Source organism: Rhizoctonia solani, chromosome 3 (assembly GCF_016906535.1).
Source record: "Rhizoctonia solani chromosome 3, complete sequence".
Lineage (NCBI taxonomy): Eukaryota > Fungi > Basidiomycota > Agaricomycetes > Cantharellales > Ceratobasidiaceae > Rhizoctonia > Rhizoctonia solani.
In genome coordinates this window covers 2148473-2172667 of record NC_057372.1, presented here as the reverse complement: position 1 = coordinate 2172667, position 24195 = coordinate 2148473, and the positions used below count along the sequence as shown (strand labels likewise).

At 47.8% G+C, this 24195-nt stretch overlaps 8 protein-coding genes across 8 annotated transcripts; 6 read left to right on the top strand and 2 right to left on the bottom strand.

Annotated features, from left to right (window-relative positions):
* Positions 1 to 494: 494 nt before the first annotated feature.
* RhiXN_03105 (GTP-binding protein GTR1) lies at positions 495 to 2012 on the bottom strand (the record flags this gene model as incomplete). Its single annotated transcript, XM_043322922.1, has 8 exons — positions 495 to 633; positions 685 to 915; positions 973 to 1115; positions 1169 to 1374; positions 1429 to 1558; positions 1615 to 1723; positions 1779 to 1880; positions 1948 to 2012. 8 exons carry the CDS (start codon positions 2010 to 2012, stop codon positions 495 to 497), a joined length of 1125 nt encoding a protein of 374 aa, XP_043178418.1.
* A 170-nt stretch (positions 2013 to 2182) lies between these two features.
* RhiXN_03104 (PITH domain-containing protein) lies at positions 2183 to 3083 on the top strand (the record flags this gene model as incomplete). The annotated part of the gene is made up of 5 exons (XM_043322921.1): positions 2183 to 2395; positions 2495 to 2617; positions 2669 to 2772; positions 2825 to 2897; positions 2943 to 3083. The coding sequence occupies 5 exons, from the start codon at positions 2183 to 2185 to the stop codon at positions 3081 to 3083; spliced, it is 654 nt and encodes a 217-aa protein (XP_043178417.1).
* A 641-nt stretch (positions 3084 to 3724) lies between these two features.
* Positions 3725 to 5472, top strand: RhiXN_03103 (uncharacterized protein; the record flags this gene model as incomplete). Its single annotated transcript, XM_043322920.1, has 8 exons — positions 3725 to 3905; positions 3960 to 4080; positions 4145 to 4388; positions 4439 to 4548; positions 4599 to 4797; positions 4851 to 5181; positions 5238 to 5419; positions 5470 to 5472. The coding sequence occupies 8 exons, from the start codon at positions 3725 to 3727 to the stop codon at positions 5470 to 5472; spliced, it is 1371 nt and encodes a 456-aa protein (XP_043178416.1).
* A 255-nt stretch (positions 5473 to 5727) lies between these two features.
* Positions 5728 to 11779, top strand: RhiXN_03102 (PTCB-BRCT domain protein; the record flags this gene model as incomplete). The annotated part of the gene is made up of 23 exons (XM_043322919.1): positions 5728 to 5806; positions 5866 to 6083; positions 6132 to 6227; positions 6283 to 6349; positions 6406 to 7423; positions 7489 to 7637; positions 7693 to 7773; positions 7825 to 8052; positions 8101 to 8498; positions 8556 to 8777; positions 8811 to 8876; positions 9378 to 9398; positions 9455 to 9628; positions 9681 to 9937; positions 9982 to 10076; positions 10127 to 10372; positions 10428 to 10762; positions 10819 to 10879; positions 10931 to 11023; positions 11074 to 11118; positions 11169 to 11314; positions 11365 to 11480; positions 11632 to 11779. 23 exons carry the CDS (start codon positions 5728 to 5730, stop codon positions 11777 to 11779), a joined length of 4359 nt encoding a protein of 1452 aa, XP_043178415.1.
* A 1898-nt stretch (positions 11780 to 13677) lies between these two features.
* Positions 13678 to 15376, top strand: RhiXN_03101 (L-lysine 6-monooxygenase (NADPH-requiring) protein; the record flags this gene model as incomplete). The annotated part of the gene is made up of 6 exons (XM_043322918.1): positions 13678 to 13709; positions 13760 to 14058; positions 14112 to 14327; positions 14393 to 14512; positions 14569 to 14971; positions 15025 to 15376. The coding sequence occupies 6 exons, from the start codon at positions 13678 to 13680 to the stop codon at positions 15374 to 15376; spliced, it is 1422 nt and encodes a 473-aa protein (XP_043178414.1).
* Positions 15377 to 15759: 383 nt separating this feature from the next.
* RhiXN_03100 (other/SCY1 protein kinase) lies at positions 15760 to 19198 on the top strand (the record flags this gene model as incomplete). The annotated part of the gene is made up of 17 exons (XM_043322917.1): positions 15760 to 16041; positions 16102 to 16141; positions 16193 to 16220; positions 16270 to 16378; positions 16436 to 16543; positions 16592 to 16931; positions 16985 to 17223; positions 17276 to 17480; positions 17534 to 17580; positions 17630 to 17719; positions 17773 to 17856; positions 17917 to 17968; positions 18024 to 18037; positions 18089 to 18191; positions 18244 to 18277; positions 18328 to 18613; positions 18665 to 19198. 17 exons carry the CDS (start codon positions 15760 to 15762, stop codon positions 19196 to 19198), a joined length of 2595 nt encoding a protein of 864 aa, XP_043178413.1.
* Positions 19199 to 19395: 197 nt separating this feature from the next.
* Positions 19396 to 20881, top strand: RhiXN_03099 (cysteine and histidine-rich domain-containing protein; the record flags this gene model as incomplete). The annotated part of the gene is made up of 9 exons (XM_043322916.1): positions 19396 to 19465; positions 19519 to 19538; positions 19599 to 19685; positions 19748 to 20074; positions 20135 to 20158; positions 20212 to 20316; positions 20377 to 20502; positions 20559 to 20666; positions 20720 to 20881. 9 exons carry the CDS (start codon positions 19396 to 19398, stop codon positions 20879 to 20881), a joined length of 1029 nt encoding a protein of 342 aa, XP_043178412.1.
* Positions 20882 to 21025: 144 nt separating this feature from the next.
* Positions 21026 to 24033, bottom strand: RhiXN_03098 (Elongation factor Tu GTP binding domain; the record flags this gene model as incomplete). Its single annotated transcript, XM_043322915.1, has 8 exons — positions 21026 to 21177; positions 21239 to 21547; positions 21599 to 22167; positions 22223 to 22437; positions 22496 to 22913; positions 22965 to 23112; positions 23163 to 23931; positions 23989 to 24033. The coding sequence occupies 8 exons, from the start codon at positions 24031 to 24033 to the stop codon at positions 21026 to 21028; spliced, it is 2625 nt and encodes an 874-aa protein (XP_043178411.1).
* Positions 24034 to 24195: the final 162 nt, after the last annotated feature.

The window sequence follows — 24195 nt, the reverse complement described above, 5'->3', positions numbered from 1 at the left end:
GAGAACTGCTGGGCTTACCCGTCTGCATCCCTTAGGTTGACAAACGCCCCCAGAAGAGCAAAACGTCATCGCATCGCAGTCGCTAGTAAACTTGTGAGTTTCAGCATTCAGCCGGTTCCGAGTAGGATCGCAGGGCTCGCCCTTGTGGCGTTTAGTGCTGTCTTGAGCGTAAACGCTACTGCCCAACAGTAACAGAGCCAAAGATAATTTCATGGAGAGGTACCAGAAATGAGGAAAGAATACAACCGGGAAGCTCACAGAGTGGTCAAGCACTCAGTGATATTTGTTCCCCTAACTGCGTTTGAGAATGTATAGTTGTTGCTATATTTGGGGTGCATACATTACCTCACGTGGGCCTGGCCAAACGCGAATTCTTGATCGGTGTGTTCATATCAGAAAGATAATTTCATATCGATCCAATCGCCGTAAAGGCTAATAGGTAAAGCAAAACAACAGCTGGGGTATACTACAAATTTCAAAGCGAGTAGTCGAGACTAGACAGGTTTTCCACCGCTCATTGCGATCCTCTGAATCTTCTGAACCGCATCTCGGAAAAAAGCGACGTTATATTCAATTAGGCCCCGCTTGGTTTCGAACACGTCGCTTCGAACAAGCGAAACCAGTGCGAGTGAGCTATGAAGATGGTTTATTAGATACAAAAAAGGCGCTTGTGGTTTAACTTACCCAGTAATCTGCCAGTACGCTAAAGTCGTTTCTGGTGCCAACTGAGCAAAACTAGAGGCCCATTCTCCTTCTGGGAATAGCTCCTCTCGTGAATTGGTGGAGTGTGCATCGCTCGCGACTTCGGGCTTGGACTGGAATGGGGGGCCGGAAGGATATTGTGGTGTGGGAGTCGTAGGGGATGTCAACGTTGACGACATGTTGATTTGTGAACGTGGGTGGGCAGGTATATTACTGGAGGGAAAAACTGATATCAGGCAAAACAACCACACAAGGCTGGAATGAGCTTACTGATAGAGTTTAGCAAGAGTCAAGATGGTTTGAACATATTCTGAGCAAGCTTCATAGCTTCCCGGGTCTACTGGTGACGCATCGGTCGCTACATAGATTTTGAGATTGACATCGAATAGGAAGCTTTTCGCCATGGAGCAGTTCTAACCCTGAAATGAGCAAATAGTAGGAAAGCTTGCTTGCAGAAAGGACTTACTGGAGTCAGGACATTCATCAGATTTTCTAATGCAGCGATATGAACCTGCGATGTTATCCTTTGAACGATTCTCGAAAATGCCTCGTGGGTAGTGTGGTCGTAGACGGACGTCATGTAATAGTTGATGGGGTAAAACGTATGCAACGGTTCGCTCGGATAGTCGTATAGTTCATCTTCAATCCTCGATTGAATTTCTCTGAAATTGTCTAAGAGGTACCATGAGTACACCAGTTAGGAGGCAAGGCTAAGAGCATTCTTACCGACGCGATAATCCTCAGAATGCGCTTCGGCTTTATGAACCAACACTTCAAATGGAAGGTTTGTGATGCCAGCTTCGTATGCTGCAACTACAAGTTCGTAAAACCGTTTGATAGGAAGATGATAGTCGTCCTAGTAGACTGGCGGCACTGAGTTGCGAACCAAGAGGATACTATGTAAAGCCTCACCTGTATATCTATAAAGAACACGATAGACGAGAATTGTGAAAGTGGAACGCCAAGATTTTCGACTGTCGTTGAACCTGGACAGTCCCATACCTCCAGGGGAATAATCGTACTAGATTCAATTGGTTGGTAAGGCTCCAGATTACTTGTTACGTCTAATGACTCACTCAACCTCCTCCTTGACGATCTGTGTGGTTGTTTCAATGTAAAAAGTATCCTTGGGTGCAATGCCGTGGGTGAGCACTCGAAGCGCAGAGGTTTTCCCGCTCCTAAATTATAATAAAAGGTTGATGTATAAATGCCACGAATGTCATAAAAATATGGGTGCGAACTTACTTGCGCAGCCCACACACGAGAACTTTCTTTCGCTGAATCCCGGTCGGTGGAGCTTGTTTATCCATGGCGAGAGGCAGAATGATATCGAAGCGCGCAGCCACCCGAGCCCTGTGGTTGATTGCTTTCGTCGTGTTGGGTCAACTTGCCGCTTTGGGGGTCTCTGAGGTCATCAAACTTAAATTACGTAATCTTGCTTTGAGCTACTCCCGACAACGACTATTGCGTATCTTTCGTTATGTCTCACCGTCACGGACAAGATTGCGGACATGAACACCATGAACATGGTCATGACCATGATCACGACCATGACCACGACCATGATAGTGGTTCCCCCAATAACCTCTATGCGCGCATTGACAGACCGAATGTAGTTGCTCTGAACGCTCAAGAAGGTTCTGATCCTCGCGTTGCCCTGAAACCCTGGCATGAGCGACTGGACGAGACCAAGGTGTGTACATGTATAGCATCTTAGACAGCATATAGATGCACGAATTAATTTGTGATTTACATGTGATTTCTGTTTCATTTGCGACTTTAACCTGTATAGTGGCTAGAGTCCGACGCAGATGACCAGCTCATTCTGCGTATTCCGTTCACCGGATCCGTCAAACTCCGTGGATTGCTTTTGAAAACGGGCCCAGAAGACCAAACGGCTGAGAAAGTGTTATTGGTGAGCCTATGCGTGATTCGAGGAGGCTAAGTAGAGTTATGTGGATCATAGTTCCCAAATGCGGATGATATGGACTTCAATGATGCAAGCGAACGTGAACCTGCCCAGTCGTTTGATATTGTGCGGTCGAGGGAGGTTGGAGAGTATACCGTCAAGTGAGTTTAAATATCGTGATTTAGTTCAAATAGTATTAAAATCGAGACACAGGCCTGCCAAGTTCTCTAACTGCAGATCGTTGACACTGTTCTTCCCTGCAGCTCAAGGGGCCGACACTTTGAAGGTAAGTACAACAGCGGTGCAAGTGATGCTGATACTAATGGTGCAGATCTACTATATCGGTTTGCTTGGAGAATGGAGCGAGTTTACGAGGGACCTGGTTGTGACTATTTACGAAGCCCAAGCAAACCCAGCTGACCATAAGAAGATTGTTGGAACAGAGGGCTCATTGTCACAGCCAGGTGTATAAACGTGAAGTGAATGAATTATTGATTGAAGCATACATAGGTGTATTGACAGGTGTATCAAGTACACAAAGCCCATCATAATATCTCATAATAAGCAAGGACTTTTTTGTGGGCCGTACCGGATTGTTTTCTGTAACAGCTCCAACGTCAGTGATCTCATCCACAACGCCACAGTCAAATTTAGAGTTCAGCAAGGAAAGTTGTCTCAGTCCGCCATTCCCAGGACGCACTGGCGGGTGGTCCCTTTGGGGTAGGAATAGCGTATTTCGAACGCAAATTACAAGTACCATCATGCGCTATCAGCGAATCAAATGACGAACGTGCACTCACCGTCGCAGTTCATTTTGACATCCCTCGGTGCATGAAGAAACTTTATACATGAAATTGCTTATTCAGGGTCTGGTTACCTGGGCTTAGCGCCGGTGTCATTCTGGACAACACCCCACCAGGCCTCAGATAGACTCTCATGCCCATTGGGTACCGCTAGATTTCCCGACCACGGCTGTAACTGTCCTTTCTGTATTCCTGTACCGCTACATTACTCTCCGTTGATCCCGTCCCTTGGCGCTTGTTAAATTATTTAAGAAGCTGGATGAAGGTGCCGAGTAGCCCACCTGAATCGCTCTGTGACGCTCTACTCCCGATGCCTCTTGAGCCCCATAGTCGGCGTTCAGCTGCCCGGCGGTTTTTTGGTCTGTTTACCATCTCGTTGTTTCTGTTCAGCATCGGATGGACCGGCGTGCGTGCCGCCACTCGCCTCCCCCCGATCGAGGGGTTACAGCTGGCTGGCGAACAAGCCAACATAGGATTCCTCAAGGAAAACAGTATGTTCGATATCTTGTCTATCTTCAATTTGCTGATCGTCTATTATGTGCTAGCCAAGCCACCTGATTTCTCCAAATACATCGACCTTACAAGCCTACCAAAGCATGAGTTGCGTGCAGGAGGAGGCCGGATTGTTTTTGTTGGAGATATTCACGGCATGGACAAGCCATTCAAGTGCGTCATCACACACCGCCTCCTTTACGTGAACCCAGGGGTTGACAGCTTAATCTAAATTAAGGAAACTACTGAAAAAGCTCAACTATGACGCCAATCACGATATGTTGATCCACACTGGAGACATTATTCTTAAAGGTCCCCAGTCCCGGAAGGTCATACAGGAGCTTATGCGGATAAACGCCTTGGGTGTGCGAGGAAATCAAGATCAAAAGGTTGTCGAGTGGAGAGGATGGATCGAGTGGGTACTGAGCCAAGAGGGTGGAAAACCGTGGTTGAAGAAGATGGAGAAACGAGCTGAGGCGCTGGTAAGTATATCGGGGGATCTCCTATCCGAGTTAAACTGAAGTAATTATAGAAAAAGCCCACCAAAGAAGACTACAAACAATTTAAGAAGGCTGCTTCTGCAAAGGGATGGTCGATACCTGATGGTTGGAAGTTTGGAGATCAAATCTATCAGCTTGCTAGGTTATTCGGCTCACGTGTTCTGATTGACTGCTTGCTGACTTATCATTAAGGCATCTTAAACCCGAAGAGTACCAATATCTGCTGAGCTTGCCAATAGCTCTCCATATTCCGTCGCTGCATACAGTCGTCGTCCATGCTGGCATCTTGCCAATCAACCCCCGACGAAAGCTTGACTCACCACGTCAACCGCTCTCTCATCCTCCCAAGTCCAAGCACAACAAGACCGAACCAGCTCTACGTCATCTGCAGGTGCATAACTGTCAAATAAAACACCCTAAATGTGTTGCTTACTCCTGCTCTAGGAACTCGCTTTATTCACAGACATACCTCAGAATACTGATCCATGGACGAAGATGAACATGCGAACCATTCTCAAAAACGGAAAAGTTTCCCGAGACAAGGATGGCTTGCCCTGGAGTGATCTTTGGCATAAGGTTATCAAACTCTGCAACGGGTTTGATGCCCAGCTCACTGGTATCTCAAACTCGACGTTTGAGTTTGACAAAGATGATGGCTGGACTGAGTGGGTGGAGAGCGAGTTCAAGGGTGTCAAATCACTCCCATGTAAAGATGTGACGGTTGTTTATGGGCATACCGCGTCTAAAGGACTGGATATCAAGAAGTGGTCCAAAGGTTAGTTGATGCTTATTCTTTTCGGCCCGACGGTACTAAGGCGCTCACTTTCCCAGGTTTGGATACGGGATGTGTATATAACCTTCGACTCACAGCTCTTGTATTGGGTCAACCATGGAAAGCTGGGGCTTCCGTGAATACCACAGTAGTAGTAGATGAAGATATGTATCAAGTGGACGAGGAGTTGGACGGCGAAATCATTTCTTTTGGTAAGAAGGGCCGCGGAAAGGTTGTTCAAGTGAGATGCAGCGGTGGGTTGGATAGATAGCATTAAGGACTTGTTAATAGTAATTTATGTTGTTTGGTATATTGTATATACATTGTCGTTCTCACTAATATTACATTGGCTGGCGTGTTATGAGTCCGCGTTATACGAACAACGCACGTATGCGCGTATGATGTGTATATTAATTTCGACATACGTTCGTTTCTGATTGGCGCGTGTCGCGACGGCCAGAGAGCCCGAGTGACGCGTATTATATAAGCGCTCTCCGATCGGCGTCAAACACAAACATCTCCCGCTCTTGAGTTCCCATCCACCACACCATGCGGAGAGGCCATGGCTCGACCAAAGTTCCCAATGTCAAAATACGACCGGTCACGAAAAAGACAACACAAACAGACGGTAGGCGTTACGATACACAAAGAACCACCCGTATACCAACCAATTTTGGATTGTTGCAGACTATGACGACGAACCTTCGTATGAGCCCATGCGCGAATCCCTGAGAAGCGATCCCAGCGCCAGGCCTTTTGCCGGAATGAACATATGCTGCTCAGGTGTCAAAGATAAACTAATATTGTTCGCGAAAGCTCGCGAGCTGGGCGCCACATGTTCGAGCGACTTGACGGATTTGACGACCCATTTGGTAGCTGATGCGCCAGGAAGTGCCAAACACAAGGTTCGTTGATATGGTCCGTTGATCGAACCTATTTTAACTGGGTTGTAGTGTGCGGTTGAACTTGGAATCCCTGTTTGCACTTCGGAATGGATTATTGAGGTTCATAGACGGTGGTTGGCTGGAGATGACATCGATACCGAGGAGGTGAATATTATATGATTCATTAGCGAGGGCTCTCACTCACCTGAAATTGGACCAGAGCATAACTAAGCATTTGCTCCCACCTCTCAAGGGCGTTATTGTGTGCGTCACTAGACTTGATGATGGTAAGGTAACAAGGTATATCTAGTCAATTTAACGATTCACATCTTTTCTACTTCAGAAAATGCTAGACAGCGTCTTGGTAAATCATCCAGGCGACTAGGCGCAGAACACCGCTCTCACATGAGCAAGGATGTGACACATTTATTGGTTGGCTCAGACCCTGGGGACGATGTTGACAACAAAAAGCTGGAATGGGTCAAGCGTATCAATGCCAAACGACGAGAAGAAGACGCTGAAGAGCCTCAGATTGCTATTGTCTGGGATGTCTGGCTCCTCAAATGCGCGGCATCTCATTCTCGTGTCTCCGAGAAAGAATATGCATACTCGGAAACAGGCACGCGACCTGAAGCACCGGCCGATATCGAACAGATTCTAAGGCGTGGTTCATCGAAAAAACCCACAAAAATTTATGTTACTGCGTCAAACGTTGGCGCAGCATCGACGAACAATAACTCCAAGGAGATTTTGGAAAAGGCCAGAGTTAGAAGAGTTGCTCCAAAGGATACCGTTTGGGGATCAATCCTTTCGTCACGCAGCCAAGTCGAAGACACCACTGCTGCACCCGAAGGGCTCTCATCGCCAAAACCCCAGCTCTTGGAAGATGATTCGGCCACCGAGGACGAGGACGAAGACGATAAAACCAGTCGCATGCCTCCGAAGCCTGTAGAACCACTGCGGATCCCTCTTAATCCTAGACTCCAATCTGGAGTTGGAGGCTCGTCGATGGTATCTCGGCTCAACAGTCTGCGTGGGTCGGCCTTTCAGCTTGGACCGGCGCTATCGGAGCATACTGCACCCGCATCTGGACGCACTACCTCGGTTTCTAATCTTGGACAAAAACTAGGTGGTGCTCGCACTGGGGAGCCTCAATCACCCCCTCCCTCAACTGCCAAAGTGTTCAGCGGGAAGTGTATTGCTCCTATTGGAGAAGCATGTGGGCAAATGCTTTATGATGCGTTACGTGCACATGGAGCAACCGTGATTGAAACCTCAGATCCCAAGGGTAAACGGAAGGCTGGAGATTCCGAACCAAATCTACCTCCGGAAGCCGATTTCTATATTGTGCGACTTGCAAGGTGAGTTCAGTTTTGCTCCTTGTGGTGTTTGACGTCTGCGATGCTGAAGTAAGGGTTTGGTGTAGCGAATCTGCCAAACAAGCTAATAAATTAGACTCCTATCACAAGTTCCGCACAGACTGCTGGGTGGAGCATTGCATCTTCGAGGATCGGCTCTGTTCCCCCGAAGAGAATATCACTTACGCGCCATTGAAGGTTGAACTTCCTGTTCCAGGTTTGTCAAATGATATTCGACAATTGCCCAACTGTACTGACTGATTGGTAATTAGGCGCCGAGTTTATCAAGTTACATTGGACTGGATTGGACAATGAACAGGAAACGGCTGTGAAGAGGTTGATCAAGGCGCTTGGTACGTATATCGCTCAAGTTCATTTTCATGTAGCTGACTTAGAATTCGTAGGCATAGCATCCACCGAAACATTCGCCAGGCGGGTCAATACACATTTGCTCTGTCCCTCGCGTTCTGGGTTGAAATATGGCAAGGCCCTTCAATGGCAAGTGGCCGTAGTTGATATGGAGTGGATTTACGGTATCGGGAAAGAAGGGAAAATATCAGATGCAGACTTGGCTAGTGCGAGGCAGAAGTTGGAGCAAGCTGGCCCAAAGACAAATGCAGCCTCGATGGATGGTGCGTATGCTATACCATTGATAACAAACAACGCTAAGGGGCGTACAGGTCCAAGCGGTCTCGAGGCAACCGATCTGCTTTCCATGAGTAACAGCACGCCTCTATTTGGACAATCCAATGGGCTACTGCCTACTCAACGCCAGTCCACGAGACCAGCATCCCGGCCAGCACTTGGATCTTCTGGCTCCGGTTCGACTGAAAATGAAGTTGGAAATAGTTCGTTGGTGAATAAACACCAGGGAAAACCTGCTATCCCTGTATTCGACGTCCGCCCTAAGCAAAATAGTAGGACCGCGCAAAATAGCCAAATCGACCGAGAGCGAAAGCGAGAGGCTCAGCGAAATCAACTGGCCAACAGTCTGGATGCACTACTGAAGCACCAACGTGAGGAATCTACTCATTCTGATCAACCCCGCAAGAGAGCAAGGCCAAATATTAGACACAAGGTATGCGCTTTCACTTGGGCTAGCCCCAGTTCAAAGGCTTATTTCGGCGGGACGCAGGCCATAGATGGGACTCCTGGAATAGGTAGTAGCCGAAGCCATTCCCTCAGCGAACAAGTCTCTTCTTTGTCCATTGCAACCCACGCACACGATCCCGATTATGTCTCTCCGCTTGAAGTTATGCAACCTGTGAACGAAGAGACCTTACAAGTTCACTACCAGGACCCCAATCAGTTAGCAGCAAAGGAAAACCTCCGAAGGCTGTTGGATGGATCATCCCAAGTAGGTGGTGATATACTCAATCTAGATACACAGACCGAACCGGAGGAGACCCAAGACCGCGTCCCCGCCCTGGCTGACGCAAAGAGGAAACGAGGCGGTGTGACCAGAAGAAGTCAACGAAAAACATAATGCTTAATATCATCACAGGTAACTGGGATCACGAGTCATACGAGTCACTATATTGCTTTGCTACACGTACCTACTGCCATCATGCTTTACTATAGGATTGTGTATTTTAACATCTCGATTTCGGATTGGATATATGCACAATAATTTATATGCAATGTCTTGCTGACATATCGATGGCGACGACCGCTGGTCACGTTGGTACATCCCTTAGTGAGCACTCAGGTGTCGAGTCATTACGGATCCACATGAATTTAAACGAAGGGTTCAGAGAGCAAGGCTTATCCCAACAACGAACATGTCGAACGGCACGACCGAAACTGTCTCTGCTTTCTTCTATGGTGCGCTATCCTAAACATTGTATTTTGCTTTTTCAATAATTTACATACACACGCTGGGTGTTTAATTGATAGGCACGCTTATGCACCCTGCCGTGCTCAAGCGTGTGATGGAAATGACGCTTCCCATCTTCAGGCTGCGCCAGCAGTGCTACTAGTAAGCCCCAGCGATTGGACGCCAACCCGAACCGCTGATGCAATTAGTTATTCTAGTCATTTACTAGACACCATGTCCGTAATTGCGATTATCCTGCAATCGTACCCTATAATGTTGGAGCTGTATTACTCAAACGTGAATTGAACCGGGACGAGAAATGTGTTAGAGGCGTCATCATTTCAGGTCTACGACCTGAAGATGTTGCTTGTTTAGATGTATTCGAGGGCGATGTAAGTTCTCTAATCATAATTCGTATTGCACACTCATCCCAGTCTATTTTAGGAATACAATCGCGTTCGAGTTGAAGCTCACCCAATTGTTCCGCTTGCTGCCATATCCTCAAATCTTACCCAAACCCTACTCTCCGCATCTTCTGATCTTCCTATCGAACTCCCGCCTGCACTCAAGGTAGAAACCTACGTTTGGGCTGTTGAAACGTCCCGACTGGAGCCAGTGATTTGGGAGTACGACACTTTCGTCAAGGAGAAATTGTGGAAATGGGCTGGCAGTGGGCCGACGATAATGAATATTACGAAGAGGTGGATCGAAGGCGCGATATGAATGGAGTAATCGTCGTCCCTAGTGGAGGAGAAGGTACTTTGAAGCCAGACTATACTTTTGGGCACAACATGCTTCAACATTTCATGTTCGAGGAGGGATACATCAACCTCAACCATGGTGCGCCTACTTTCATTCCTTACATTATGACCCTAATAACTCTCTACTAGGCTCCTATGGCTCTCTTCCGAAGCCCGTCTTTGATAAATGTGTCGAAACCAGTAAGCGTATAGAAGCCCGACCTGATTCTTTCCACCGCAGGGAATATCTTCCTGAACTCCGAGATGTTCGTGCCCGACTGGCGAAACTTCTCAATTGTGATGTCGATGAATGCGTAGTTACCAATAACGCTACACATGGAGTTCACACAATCATCAATAACTTTCACTGGAAGAAAGGTGACATACTCATCTCCTGTGAGTGTATATGCTGCTGCGAAATGATACTACCCTGACGCCATTTAAACCCCAGTTACTAGTACTTATGGTTCTGTGTTCAACATTTGCGAGTTTTTTCGGATACCTCCCAACCCAGAGCACATAACCGTGGACCTGGCGTTCCCAATCTCTCACAAGGCCATTGTTGACAAGTTCCGGCAAAAACTGCAAGATATACCTCGCCACGATGGTCAAATTATTGTAGCAGTCATTGATGCGCTTGCCAGCAATCCAGGAGTGCATCTACCTTGGGAAGAGCTGACAAAAGTCTGCAAAGAGGAAGGAATATACAGCCTAATCGATGGTGCTCATGCCATTGGTCAGATCCCATTGGATATGTCCATTTCAGATCCTGATTTCTTCGTATCGGTAAGTGATACATCTTATCTTTCTCAGATATTGAGGTAATAAATTTAACCCTACAGAATTGCCACAAGTGGCTATACGCAAAAAGAGGATGCCGTACTCTACGTGGCAAAAAGGTTAGTAATGGGGTTGGATCTGTCTAAGCAGATGCTAATCATTTGTCACACCAAGAAACCGGAATATTATCCGGAGCTCTTTCCCAACGCCGCATGCATATTCACCACTCAAATCTAAAAGGAGCCGATATGGTTTCTCAATTTGAATGTACGTAGTATAACAGACTGGTCCGACTCACTAACGACTTGACAATATAGGGACCGGTACCATTGACTTTGTGCCATTCCTTTCAGCCAAACACGGTAAAGCACCTAGCTCAACGATAATTTTGATATCTAACAGCTTCGTATAGCATTAGAGTTTCGCGAAGCTGTTGGTGGGGAAAAAAAGATTAACGATTATTGTCACTCGCTAGCTATTAGGGGAGGAGCGCGATTAGCTGAAATGTTTAAAACGAGGGTGATGGATACTGATGAAAATGAGCTAACAGCCAATATGGTATGTGTTAGGCATGGCTGTTTCTCAGGCGCATTTGAACTTTCATCAAGGTAAACGTTCAACTTCCCCTTGAAACCCCAGTGGGAGTTTCTCCTCAGGAGCTAAAGAAGATTTTATTCTCAATCACCGATCGGCTACTGGAAGATTACAACGCATTTGCGGCTACGTGAGTCTGAATTTTGGTAGAAGTTATTATGGGTAACAAACGGTTCAACTCACTTAGATATATACACGATAGTCACTGGTGGACGCGCTGCAGTGCACAAATATGGAATGAGTACTTTTATTCACGATTTTCCCTGATTCATTGATAACAGTCTACTTAACCCAGGATCGGATTTCGACTATATTGGCCGTGCCTACTTGGAAATATGTAAAGAGGTCCAATCTATACTGGACGGGCTTCCAAAGGCTGATAGCTCAGCAACAAAAGGATCCAAGGGCATGGATGTGAGAGCGATTTGATCACATTTTATGCTACAAGCGGGGCAGAGGCGCCAGCGTTAAATATAATAGAGGATAACTTTGATGGCAAATGAAGAAATTCTCAAAATTTGTACTGAAATTCGATGCTGCCCATCCCCGCTCGCTCATAGCCTTGCCTTCTCCGTTTTGGCCCGCTCACAAAGTGAAGATATGTAGCCAAGCCATTACCCTCGTTCTTTGGTCCTCTTCTGATCACACACTCCCGAAATCCCGAAAACAGTAGGCCTTGCCTCAAGAGTGTTCTCAGAGCTGGTTGACTTCGGATCACTGCACCCATTTCAATCGGCTACGCTCATGTGAGCTGGGATTGGCCGTCAGATCCCAGGCATGGTTTGACTCTCGCCGACGATCTATTCATCGGTTATAATTCAAGAAGCCTTGTATGGAAAAGTTTCGGTGCACTGATTTCGGCACAAACTTAATTACGGAACATTTGGGAGAGGTCGGATAACAAGATTTGAAGTCTAGCCCATGGTCGCAAAAGATCACTGATGTCCGAAGAAAGGACATGTGGCGAGGACTTGACCACCAACTACACGTGGTTCGAAATCGGAACCGTGTGTTAAGAGTGATTCCCACAAGCCTAATTAAAGTAACTTGAAGTAATTTTGGGGAAATAGATTTCGTCCAGGTAACAAGAAGTGATAAATACAGATGTTGTCCTGGTCGTGCTATGTATGCCAATGCATGTGTTCGGCCACCGCATTTAGTAGCTTGACACTATTCGCTCACGGCAAAACAATCCTCTCTTAATTTTAATTTTTGCGTGCATCATGGGGCATGTTGAAATAATAATATCACATGAAATGAATGCTTTGGAGGAAATCAGCGGATATTTCAAGCAGTGATTTTGTGGTGCATACCCGATGGTGGATCTTATCTTATCCGATTATGATCGCGATTGCGATTAGATTATGGGGAAGCATATCTGATATGCGACCCCCAGAATTCCTCCCGGGCGATACCTCTCTAAGCCGGACCAGGTCCCCTTATTTGAGATTTAGGGTGAAATATCAGTGGAGGCATAGTTATACAAAAAGAAAGGACCTTTTCATGCTCCAATGGAGGAGCTATAGGATGATAATATTGGTTTGAGTCGCATATATACAAGATTCCTTAGCAGTGACGTTGTTATCTCTAGCTCGGGAGTACGGCTCGCTCGGGAATCGTCACCACCAAGTTCTGTAAATCATGTGTTACCCCGGCTCCACATGCTTTCCGCCCCGCACTCACCTGATGCTACTCCGACGATGGCTTCGTCCCGAAATATTCCTCATGATCCATGTAACCAGCTGCCGTGTCTCGGAGGGAAGGTGGTGTAATGCTAAACAACGCCTAACATGCACCTGATAGAATTAGCTTCTTGCGGTTACGCCATCCAATAATTTTTTGGAGTGGTTCGTTCATTTGGTGAAATTCTCGTCGGTTCAAAAGCTAGCGACTTGGGTCTCTCACCTGCATCTCCCTTCACCTTATCAGATTACCCACATCTCCTAGATAACAGCCATCCCTCTCTACTCGCCCTACTCGTCCCTGCTCTGAGTTAGCACGATGGCTGCCAATCCAATCCATGAAATTTCGTCAATACCCGGCGTCGATGTCGCGTCCAAGGGGCCCAACTACAACGAGCGATATGCCGGCAACGAGTCCCAGAGGTCTATGATCTGCTTGGTATCGGCTTCGGCCCTGCCAACTTAGCCATTACCGTTGCCTTGCTTGAGCTTTGGGATCAGCACAAGGTAAACGTCATGTCATTTCGGTGCCCGATCTGGACCGTTATAGATAACTGACAATCTTATCCAGGCCGCCGGCACTGAACCTAAATCAAGAATGCCTGTTTTATTGAAAGGCATCCTCGCTTTTCTTGGCACCCAGGAATGCTACTGCCTGGATCACGAATGCAAATTAGGTGTGTTTTGTTATTTCTCTCAAGGCACACCCAGCTTACCGTATCCACAGTTTTCTCAAGGACTTGGCCACTCTGAGAAATCCAGCATCCAAGTTCACATTCTTGAGCTATCTCCATGCTCATGGCCGTCTTCCCGCGTTTATTAATAGAAACGCCGATACCCCTACCCGTCGCGAATATGCCGATTACATGGCATGGGCTGCTACTCGCGTCCGAGAGCTTGGCGGCGAAGCACTTCGAATTCGTTACGGCGAAGACGTAGTCTCTGTCCAAAGCCTTGATGGCGGCAAGACTGTCACTGTGACCAGTCGGGTTCGAGAGACAAATGAAGTCCGAATTCGAAATGCTAGTGAGTTGTGTTGGCTACACAGAAACATATAATGTAGCTTACATATTATGCAGAAACCCTCATCATCGCACCCGGAGGAACCGCAAGAATCCCGAAAATTCTTGCTCCTTATGCGGATCATCCACGAGTCATGCATACATCCTCGTATGTCCAACGCGCAGCGAGTCTCATCAAGGCCGCTGTTGAGTCGACTGGGTCTTCTCGTAGCCCATCCCCTGCTGGGTCAGACTCATCCCGTCTGAGCGGTTTGACCACTGCTCGTGCGCTTCGTATTGCTGTCTTGGGCTCGGACAATCTTCTGCCGAGGTACTTCTTGACCTTCGTTCCCGCCTAGCAGGTATTCCCATCGAGGGCGAAGGTCCCCAGGAACACCAGTTGGACATGATCATCCGCAAGGGCTCGTTGAAACCTTCGGACGACTCACCCTTTGCCAACGAGATCTTCGACCCTGAGTGTAAGTGAGGACTTGAATAGGCTGGAAGCTCCATACTGACTATAAACCATTTATAGCGACTGACAAGGCGTTCAAACTTCCTGCTGCTCGGGCCTGGCTCAGAGCCGAGTACGCGGGAACCAACTATGGTGTTGTTAATCCTCGTACGATTGACGCACTTTACGAGGAAGTCTACGCTCAAAAGGTCGATGATGCTGCGGAGAGCCGTCCTCTTGGCGGTGTCTCTGCGCCTGATGGTACCCGCGTTCGTATCAACATTCTGTCATACCAAGACACAGCACATCTCTCGGTCTCTGGCAGCGAAATATCCAACGAGCCAACCTTCTCGATTCGCCTTCGCCACCTCTTAACAGGGGATGAACATGATCGTGGGTATGACGCGATCATCTTAGGTACCGGTTACGAACGCCAGAGCTGGATGCGTCTTTTCGGACAAGGCGAAAGCAAGGATGTTGCTCCGTTGAGCGAAGTATTTGGATTGACACCTTTGGCACCTATTCGACTCCTCCCAGTGTCGAAGACGAAGTTACCAAGCCTGTTACATCTCTTTCCAAGCTTGACGTTGCAGAGGCCATCGCAGCCAAGGTCCAGGGCTCCCAGCCTTTGACGCCTCCTCGCAGTGGTGCGACAACTCCCCCTTCGCCTGCTGAGAGTACCGGAAGCACACTTGCCGAGGGTGTACCGCCACCAAGTGTCCGCATTACCCGTGCTTACCGTCTGCTTCCAGTTGAACAACACTCCGACTTTACCGCTCGCGTTTATGTCCAAGGATGTGCCGAATCTTCTCATGGATTGAGTGACACTCTCTTGAGTGTAATAGGTCCCCGTTCAGGAGAAGTAGTTGCCGATATGGTCTCTGCCTGAGTGAAGGCGAACATAGGCAGAACCAAAAGAAAAAATGGTAGTGAAAGTAGTCAAACAATAGCCAGATTTTTTTATCCTCTTGGCTGACTTGGTGAAACCCCTTCGAATCCAATTGTAATCTAGTACCAGTGTAGAATAAACGATTCACATCCCGTGTCATTTGGTGCTTGGAAAGCACCGTTCAATCACCCTTGAGGCGACGGAAATACAAGAGTAACTGCCAGCAAGGCAAAAATCGATTGATGTAGCAGTGGTTGACAACAACTGACAAACGGTGATAAAATACAGTCGATGTTCTATGCTCCCAATTGGGCAGGAACCCCGTGCTAATCCGACATCTCCAGTGTTTGAAATTCGACATTCTTAACCACCATATCCCCATCATGCTCGCAGCAGCTAGTTCGCTGTTCTCTCGTTCGGCTATCTATGCAAATTATACTATATCTTCTGCAGCGTCGACGTCCGCTAGCTCTCAATCATCATCTGCTACACAAGCCGGTCCAACCGTACCTCCGTTTCAAGTCGGACTCTGGAAGGTGACTGAGGCTACTCATAAAGTAACGAATAAGCGGGTCAGCGTATGGGTGCACGACAAACGTGGAGCTGAAGTGGACAAGCTCCCTGCTGCCTCCAAAGAAAATGTGTTGACCATCTTGAAGGCCGAGGTGGGATAAAATCGTCCAAGTGGCAATGCCTGTTAGATTAACGACAGCTGGGAGGTATAGGTTACGGCTTTGAGTCGCTTGAGGCATCCTTCTGTTCTGGGTGAGCTCCATGAATATATTTCCCTTTGTGTCACTAAGCAGGATTGTGTAGAGGTTGTTGAGCCTTTGGAGGATGGAAGGTAGGTCATGCGAGCCGCACTTGTGCGTCGTTTGACATGCTGTATTTAGGTCGGAACTCGTCTTTGCCACAGAACCACTCCTTTCAACCCTTGCAATTTCTATACCTGGTTCTGGATCATCATCACGAAAGCCACAGGTGGAACTAGACGAGGTAGAGGTACGCGTCTAATATTTATTCCTTCGTTGTGCATACTCATCCATGGTATCATTTTAGATACAAAAAGGGATACTACAAGTCGCAAAAGGCCTCTCGTTTCTTCACACATCCGCACGGCTTGTGCACTCTAATCTCAACCCTTCTTCTGTCCTGATCAATTCAGCGGTACGTACATCGCTCCCTTGAGGATCGCCCTGTGACGTCTTCTAATAGGGCGATTGGAAACTATCTGGACTCGGCCTCACCATCCCTCTGCTTTCACCTACGGGAGATCCTACTCGATGGGATTTTCCTGCATATGATAACAGATTGCCCGAGTACATCCAGCGAAACTATGACTATATGGCCCCAGAATACGCGGTTGACGAATGCATCGAGACTGGATCGGATATGTATTCACTAGGATGTCTCGTATACGCCGTACATATGAAAGGCAAAACCCCTTTTACAACCCATGGGAGTATGAACACCCTGCGAGAGAACGCTCGGAAGTTAGAGAATGGGACCTTGAGTGCTTTGCCTTCGTTAGGTGGTTTGGATGCTGACTTGCGAAGTAAGTTGCCGTTCGTTCTCCTACTCGGATTGCCTCATAGATTGAGCTTTTAGGTCTTCTCATGGTTCTCATCACGCGCTCGTCGGGTTCTCGTCCCACCGCTTCCTCCGTCCCAAGTCATGCTTTCTTCAATGCATTGCCCATATCTACACTTAATTTCTTGGACCGGGCTACGTTTGCGGCGAAACCGCGCGAAGAGAAAGTAGCCTTCATGAAGGGCCTTGCGAGTGTGCTGGGCAGTTTCTCAGATGCTTTGAAGAGGCGGAAGATTTTGCCTTCCTTGCTAGAAGAGGTAAGCCTTCAAGTGCTCATTCATTCGACCAGATATTGAGCATGATCTATAGATGAAAGACCCGCTTCTATTGCCTTCCATTCTTCCCAATGTCTTTACGATTGCCGACAAGCTCACGCCGGCCGAGTTTGCGTCAACTGTATTACCGGCACTCAAGCCTCTCTTTGTTGTGCGGGATCCTCCTCAAAACGTTCTCGCTATGCTGGATAATTTATCCATGATACAAGGCAAAACCACACCAGCTGTATTTAGAGCAGGTAAGTGAAATTTTTTGATGCTTATTGGACAGCTTTTCTCACGTCTGCCCCAGATGTGCTACCACTGGTGTATAATGCGCTAGACTCTGAGCATCCTCATGTGCGTAACTCAAGTATTTCTTGAGAACCTAGCTCATGATTATGGATAGGTGCAAGAGCGTGCCCTTAAAACTGTGCCCGACTTGTGCGAGACTATCGATTATGCTGAAGTCCAAGGCGTACTCTTCCCTCGGGTAGCTGTAAGTTTATGGCTGCCCTATAGCTGCCATGTCTTGACCCGAATATTTTGTAGCTGGTATTTACAAAAACCAGGATTCTATCCGTCAAAGTGAATACGCTAGTATGCTTTTTGGCCATGGTAAAGACACTCGACCAGGTTAGTACATTCATAGTTAACCTGGTCCTCTGAGCCTCGAGTTTACATGTCCATTTCAAGGCGAGTTTGACGCAAAAACTCGTTCCGTTATTATCCAAGATACGAACTAAAGGTATGTAGCATGCTTAGCTGAGGTCGCTCTACTTATGCGGGAGGCATTGGTCCAGAGCCGTCTGTAATGGTGAGCTCAACCCTTGCTCAAATACATTCAAGCTCACGTTTCTCTGATTAGCTGGCAACCTTGGATGTTCACGAGCGAATGGGAATGAAGGTAGACAGGGAAGCCGTTGCGACCCTTGTATTGCCGCAGCTATGGGCCATGTCGGTTGGACCATGTGAGCCCGACTTATTGTATTATATTGATTCAACTAACCGCGCCGTAAAAAGTGCTCAACATTTCCCAATTTCAGCGATTCATGGCGTGAGTTTTCGATGCTTGCGTACGACTACGCGTTAATATCTCATGCTTAGGGTCATCAAATCGCTTTCTGAGCGGATCGAGAAAGAACATGCCCAACACTTAAGGGACTCACAACGAGTAGAAGACCGATCGGCGATTGCCCTCAACAATTCAGCCAACACTCCAATTGCCAGCGTCGATTTCCATAGTCTGGTCTCGGGTGGGCGTAGCCCAAGTACTGTACCTGGTACAATCACGCCGATCGCCAATGGATCAAACACACCGACTCCTGCCCCAACTACTGGTAATGGTTGGGACGATGACATGTGGGACTCCATGTTGAATTCCGCGCCATCGGTGAGTCTAGATGCTATTCAAAATGGGTGATGCGTTTAACGGCATGAATAGTCACCCCCTCCAGCAACGGTCTCGAATCGGTCATCTTTATCTGTCCCTGCTTCGACTCAATCACTACCCATCACGCCCAGACCGATCACATCTGCTGCACGAGCCCTTGGAGCGAAACCCATCACCTCTGCCATCCTACCTCCGCCAATTAGCAGCATCATCCCCCCTCCTTCCAGCTCGTTATCATCTCCTTTGTCTTCGACTTCAACGAATAACAACATGTTTAGCTCGCTACCCCCTCCGATGACCCGTTCCGCGACCACTCAAGCAACACCATCTGCTCCTAACTACAATATCACATTAACACCCACACCTCCAAGGTCGAATAATACCGCATTTACGCCTTTAACTCCATCCGCCCCGAGTTATAACGTCAATACTTCCAACCCGAGTCCTAGTATTGGAATGGGAGTAATGCAGCCTCAAATGAGTAGCAGTATACTGCAACCTACAAATACCTCTTCGACCTGGACAAACCAGAACATCAAAAAGATGGGAGCAGACGCCTGGAGCGATTTTGACCCCTTGGGATAATTATTTATGCTTTATAGCAGTTTGATTGGCTTTGTTGTTCTTTTACCAAATAGAGTATACATTGTAATGGAATCTACTAGAATGTGTTATGGCTACCAGTTTGGACGGCCACCCTCGCCCCGCATTCCCTGACATATATATCTGGCTTGACCAACACTTGACTCTTTAGAAACCTACTTCCGTAATCCGCTACCAACATGCCTAAGTGTACGCGTCTGGGATGTGGAAAGGAATACAACGAGGAGGATAATAAAGATATGGTATGCTGTAAGTCCTAAATAACCGAGGCATACAGGTGCAATCGAACTAACCTTCCTCAGCGTTCCATCCGGGTGCACCGGTGAGTATATGGGGCAATTACTATTGCCAGCAGAGGTAGTTACACGCGTCCGGTTATCAGAAATTCCACGAAGGACAAAAGTCCTGGACATGCTGCGAGAAGACGAACAAGCCGGTGCTCAGCTTTGAAGAGTTCCAAGCGATCCCCGTGAGCATTTTGATTCGCGTGCTTCATCTCAACTCATGAATGCTCAACCATAGTTCTTCTAGGGTTGTGCGCATGGAACTCACACATCTGAAAAAGTCGCTCCAGCTGCCCCGGTCGTAACAGCGCCCAGCGCGAACAAAACTGGTATCGAGTCAGCGACCGCTGCTCTGTCTCTTGCTCCTTCCGCCCCTCCCGCGACTGGCGTTACCCCTCGAGCAACTACACCTGCCCCACCTGCAGAGATAATCGAAGACGAAGACGACCCTAGTGTGGCCGTAGCTCCTGGCACGTTGTGCAAGCGGCCCGGATGCCGGAAACCGTTCGTAAGTGATGAGGAGAGCAGGCAGGGAGATGGAGAGGATGCACAATGCAAGTACCATGCTAACCAGGTGAGATTGAATATTAAACCACCGATCTCAACTTCACAAATTAATCAAAAATGAATTTAGCCCCTGTTCCACGAGGGTAGCAAGGTACAGACTATCAATAGACTGATCAACTAGTATCTGAAATGGTCTGGTGATAGGGATACGTGTGCTGTAAGAAGCATGTACTCGATTTCGATGACTTCCTTGCAATTCCAGGGTGCAAGACTGGAAAGCATGTGTTCGCACCCAAGGCACGAGCAGATGTGTGTTTTCCATCTTACTTGACTATTTGTATTGATAGATCACTAACCTAAATGCCACAGAAACCCACTGAAGAGATTGTCAAATCCCGTATCGACCACTACCAGACCCCCACCGAAGTTCGTGTCTCGATATATGCAAAACAAGCTGATCAGTCGCGAAGCACTGTTGTACTTGAGACCGATAAGGTACGTGATCACAGCTCCCCTATCATCATATAGATAATTAATGGGTTATTATACAGATCATAATAGACCTTTTCTTACCAGCTGGCAAGAGAGATAAGCGGACCATTGCGCTGTTTGGGACAATCGATACAACGGCATCGTCTTACAAATTCTACGGTACCAAGGTACACATCTATTGGTGGACTTGCTAAGTAGAATGACTAACAAAATGCACTAGCTGGATGTGATACTTGCAAAGTCTGACAATCGGAGCTGGAATGCGCTCCAGGCCGATACCGCAATCCCAGATGGGTATCAGTTGACATTTGGAGTTACCGGGCGTACTGGCACGGTGGGAGCCAAGGCCCCTGTCTTAGGCCAGGAGAATCTGAGGTCGTAAAGCCGAATGTAGATTACATCCTTTATATATGGGCATGCAGATTCAGATCAACCATGAATTTCAAAAGAGTGCATATCATACAATGCAGGGGAACAAGAGTGGTGGTCTATGGAATACAATTGACGAAATTCTAATTTTCTAGGTCTAAAGCACACCAGGCTTCTCGATTGTCTCGTAAGTTTGAATGTGATCCCCTGCTTTGAGATCTTCGAAATTGGCGAACGACATCCCACATTCATTGCCCTTGCGCATTTCTGTCATATCCTTCTTTTGCTGCTTCAATGTGTCAATGGCACCTAATTCCCGATAGAATCAGTGGGCTGATAGAAATGAGAGGAAGTTCGAAAAAGGACATACCATCATACACCTCAGCACCGTCCCTCACCACGCGGACTTTGGCGTGTTTCGCAATAACCCCATTCGTAATGCGACATCCTGCAATATTCATTGTCGCCTTGCCCTTGAGCGCAATCGTGAAGATTTCTTGAACAGTTGCTTCGCCCAAGACGCGTTGCTCATACGTCACTGGCAAGAGTGCAACGACTCGCTTTTTTATCTCGTCCATAAGTTTATAGATTATATTTTCGTTAAGTAGCGGGACCCCTTGCTGGGATGCAAGCTGTTGAATTTTGGATGGGGCAGAGACATTGAAAGCTACAACCGTGCCTAGAAGAAATCATCAACACAACGAAATAAATACTATCGTTAAACAACCACCTTCGATAGCCTTTGCACGCGCAATGTCGGACTCACTAACATCCCCTACAGTTTGGGATACAATCTTTACCCGAGCGATCTTGTTTCCGATCCCACAGAGGGCGCCAGCCACAGCCTCGACGCTTCCGCTCACATCTCCCTTGATGACAAGTTTGAGCTCTTTGACCTCCGTTTCATTTGATTGCACCACTTCTGAAGTCGCATCCGGAACCGAATCACCATTGGCTGCAGCCTCAGCTTCCCTCTCTTGCTCTTCCAGTACCTTATCCATTCTCCTCTTCTCGTTGATCTTCTCCACATCCTCAGCTAATGCCCTCGTCTCCATAACCCTTTTTCGGTTTACTACAGCCTTCTTTGCATCGTCCTCTTTTTCGGCCTGAAGTACTTCATCCCCCGCTGCGGGGACGTCCTTCCACCCCGCAACAGTCACCGCATCTCCGGGTTTGGCAAGCTTGACTGGTCGATTTTTGTCATCTGTCATTTGACGCACGCGAGCCCAGGCTGTTCCTGCCACGAGCGAAGCGCCAGGCTTGAGTGTGCCGCGTTGGATGAGCACTGTCGCCACCGGCCTAACCCAGCCTAATTAGCCTAACACAAAATCAGGAGGAAGAAAGGTAAACACACCCCCTGCCCTTATCGATTCTGGACTCCAGCACCCTCCCATGTGCCCTCAAGTCAACTTCGGCACGCAACTCAGCCATTTCAGCCAGCGTTGACAATGTCTCGACAAGTGTGTCGAGGCCTTGACCGGTTAGACCCGAAACTTCCACAGACGGAATATCTCCACCGAATTCTTCAAGCTGAACTCCTTCCGCAAGCAGGGCCCGTTTGACTTTATCCTATAGTTGAGTGTACTTAGTGAAGATTTTTAACCGAATAAAGCACAGAGGAGCTTACCGTATCGACACCCGGTTTGTCACACTTATTAATTGCCACCACAAGTTGCACGCCTCCTTCCCCCCCTTTCGTGAGTTCAATGACCTCCCGAGTTTGGGGCATGACTCCATCATCAGCAGCAACAACCAAGACAACAATGTCGGTGACTCCGGCTCCTCTGGCTCGCATAGCAGAAAAGGCTGCATGCCCTGGTGTGTCGAGGAAGGTAACGGTTTTGGGGGCATTAGAAGATTGGGAGGGATTCTTGAGAGGAACAGAGAAAGCGCCAATATGTTGAGTGATACCTCCTGCTTCACCTGCTGCGACGGATGCAGAGCGGAGGGTATCTAAGAGTGTAGTTTTGCCGTGGTCGACATGTCCCATAATGGTGACAATGGGTGGTCGGAGGGGAAGAGTACTCGGATCGGGGTGAGGATGCCTAACGACAGGATAAATGCGCATAATAATATGGGCTGATAAATGTACCTACTCCGGATAGACATCAAATGCGGCATCTTCATCTACAACTGGGTTGTATCCGAATTCTAAGGCGAGAAGCGAGGCATCGTCGGATGTGAGGATATGGTCATAAGTCGTGTCCCCCATTCCAACAGCATATATCTTGTCTTGCAAACGGCCTATGATTTTCCATAAATATTTCATTCCTAATCCGATATCTACTACTCACCTATTCGCACGTTTAATAACCGTGCCAAGTTAGATACCGAGATTGCAGTCGGGACATATACGTCTTTGGACCTATCTTCTACCTCAATCAACTTGACTTTTTGTTGAGCCTTTTTTCGTCTCGCTGCCTCAGCCTCGGCCTCCATAGCCTCCATATCCTCTTTCGTAACCCATCCCCTCCTTTCCTTCTCTCTTCTTCTTCCTACGGACTCTCTTGTTTCTTCAAGCCCGGGGGTTGGGATGGAGACAGCCCAAGACCTTGCTGGGATCTTGGTATCTCGTTCGGTACGAGGCGTAGAGGTACGAGAAGGCGAAGAAGTGCGAGGGTAAACTGTCGAGGGCGGTTGGAACTGAGATCGACCGCCTTGATTGGGACGCGGAGGACCCCGTTCTCTAGCTTGCTCCCGAGAGCTTAGGTCAGGAAGCCCAGGCCATGCTGGGGTTTGGGATTGTTGTTCTCGTTGGTTCCTCTCTCGTTGTTCCAGCTGTCCTGCTTGCCTGTTCTGCTGATACCTCCCCTGCTCTTGGCCCTGCGCATCTCTTCTCCCTCGACCCTGTCCCTGTCCCTGCCGCATCCTCTCGAATTGGCCTGGTCTTCCGGGCCTCCTTTCAGGCTCGGGCCTAGGTAGCGTATCCCATGGAAGTTTCAATCCTTGTCGCTGGTTTGAATTCAGGGGAGCTGGATCGGGTGCATTGCTTTGCGTTTGAGTAACCGGGCGCGCCCAAGTCCGTCGAGGAAGGGCGGCCGCTGAATCCGAATATGCCCTTGACTAACCCGAATTTCTTAGTAATTAGGCTGATAGTATGTGTCAATATAATTGACATACTAGCTCGAGGGCGAGCCTTTGGCTGGCGGTCGTTGCCCTTTTCATTTTTCAAAGAATATTTTTGAAATCTTGGCTGGTAATGAGTCGTGATAGATATAAGGTACCTAAATGAGTATTTGACCACTGTGGCGTGGTAATCCTATTGAAACAAGATGCGTTGGTCACCAAGAGTATCATACAGACAAAGAAATTACTTACACTTCAAGC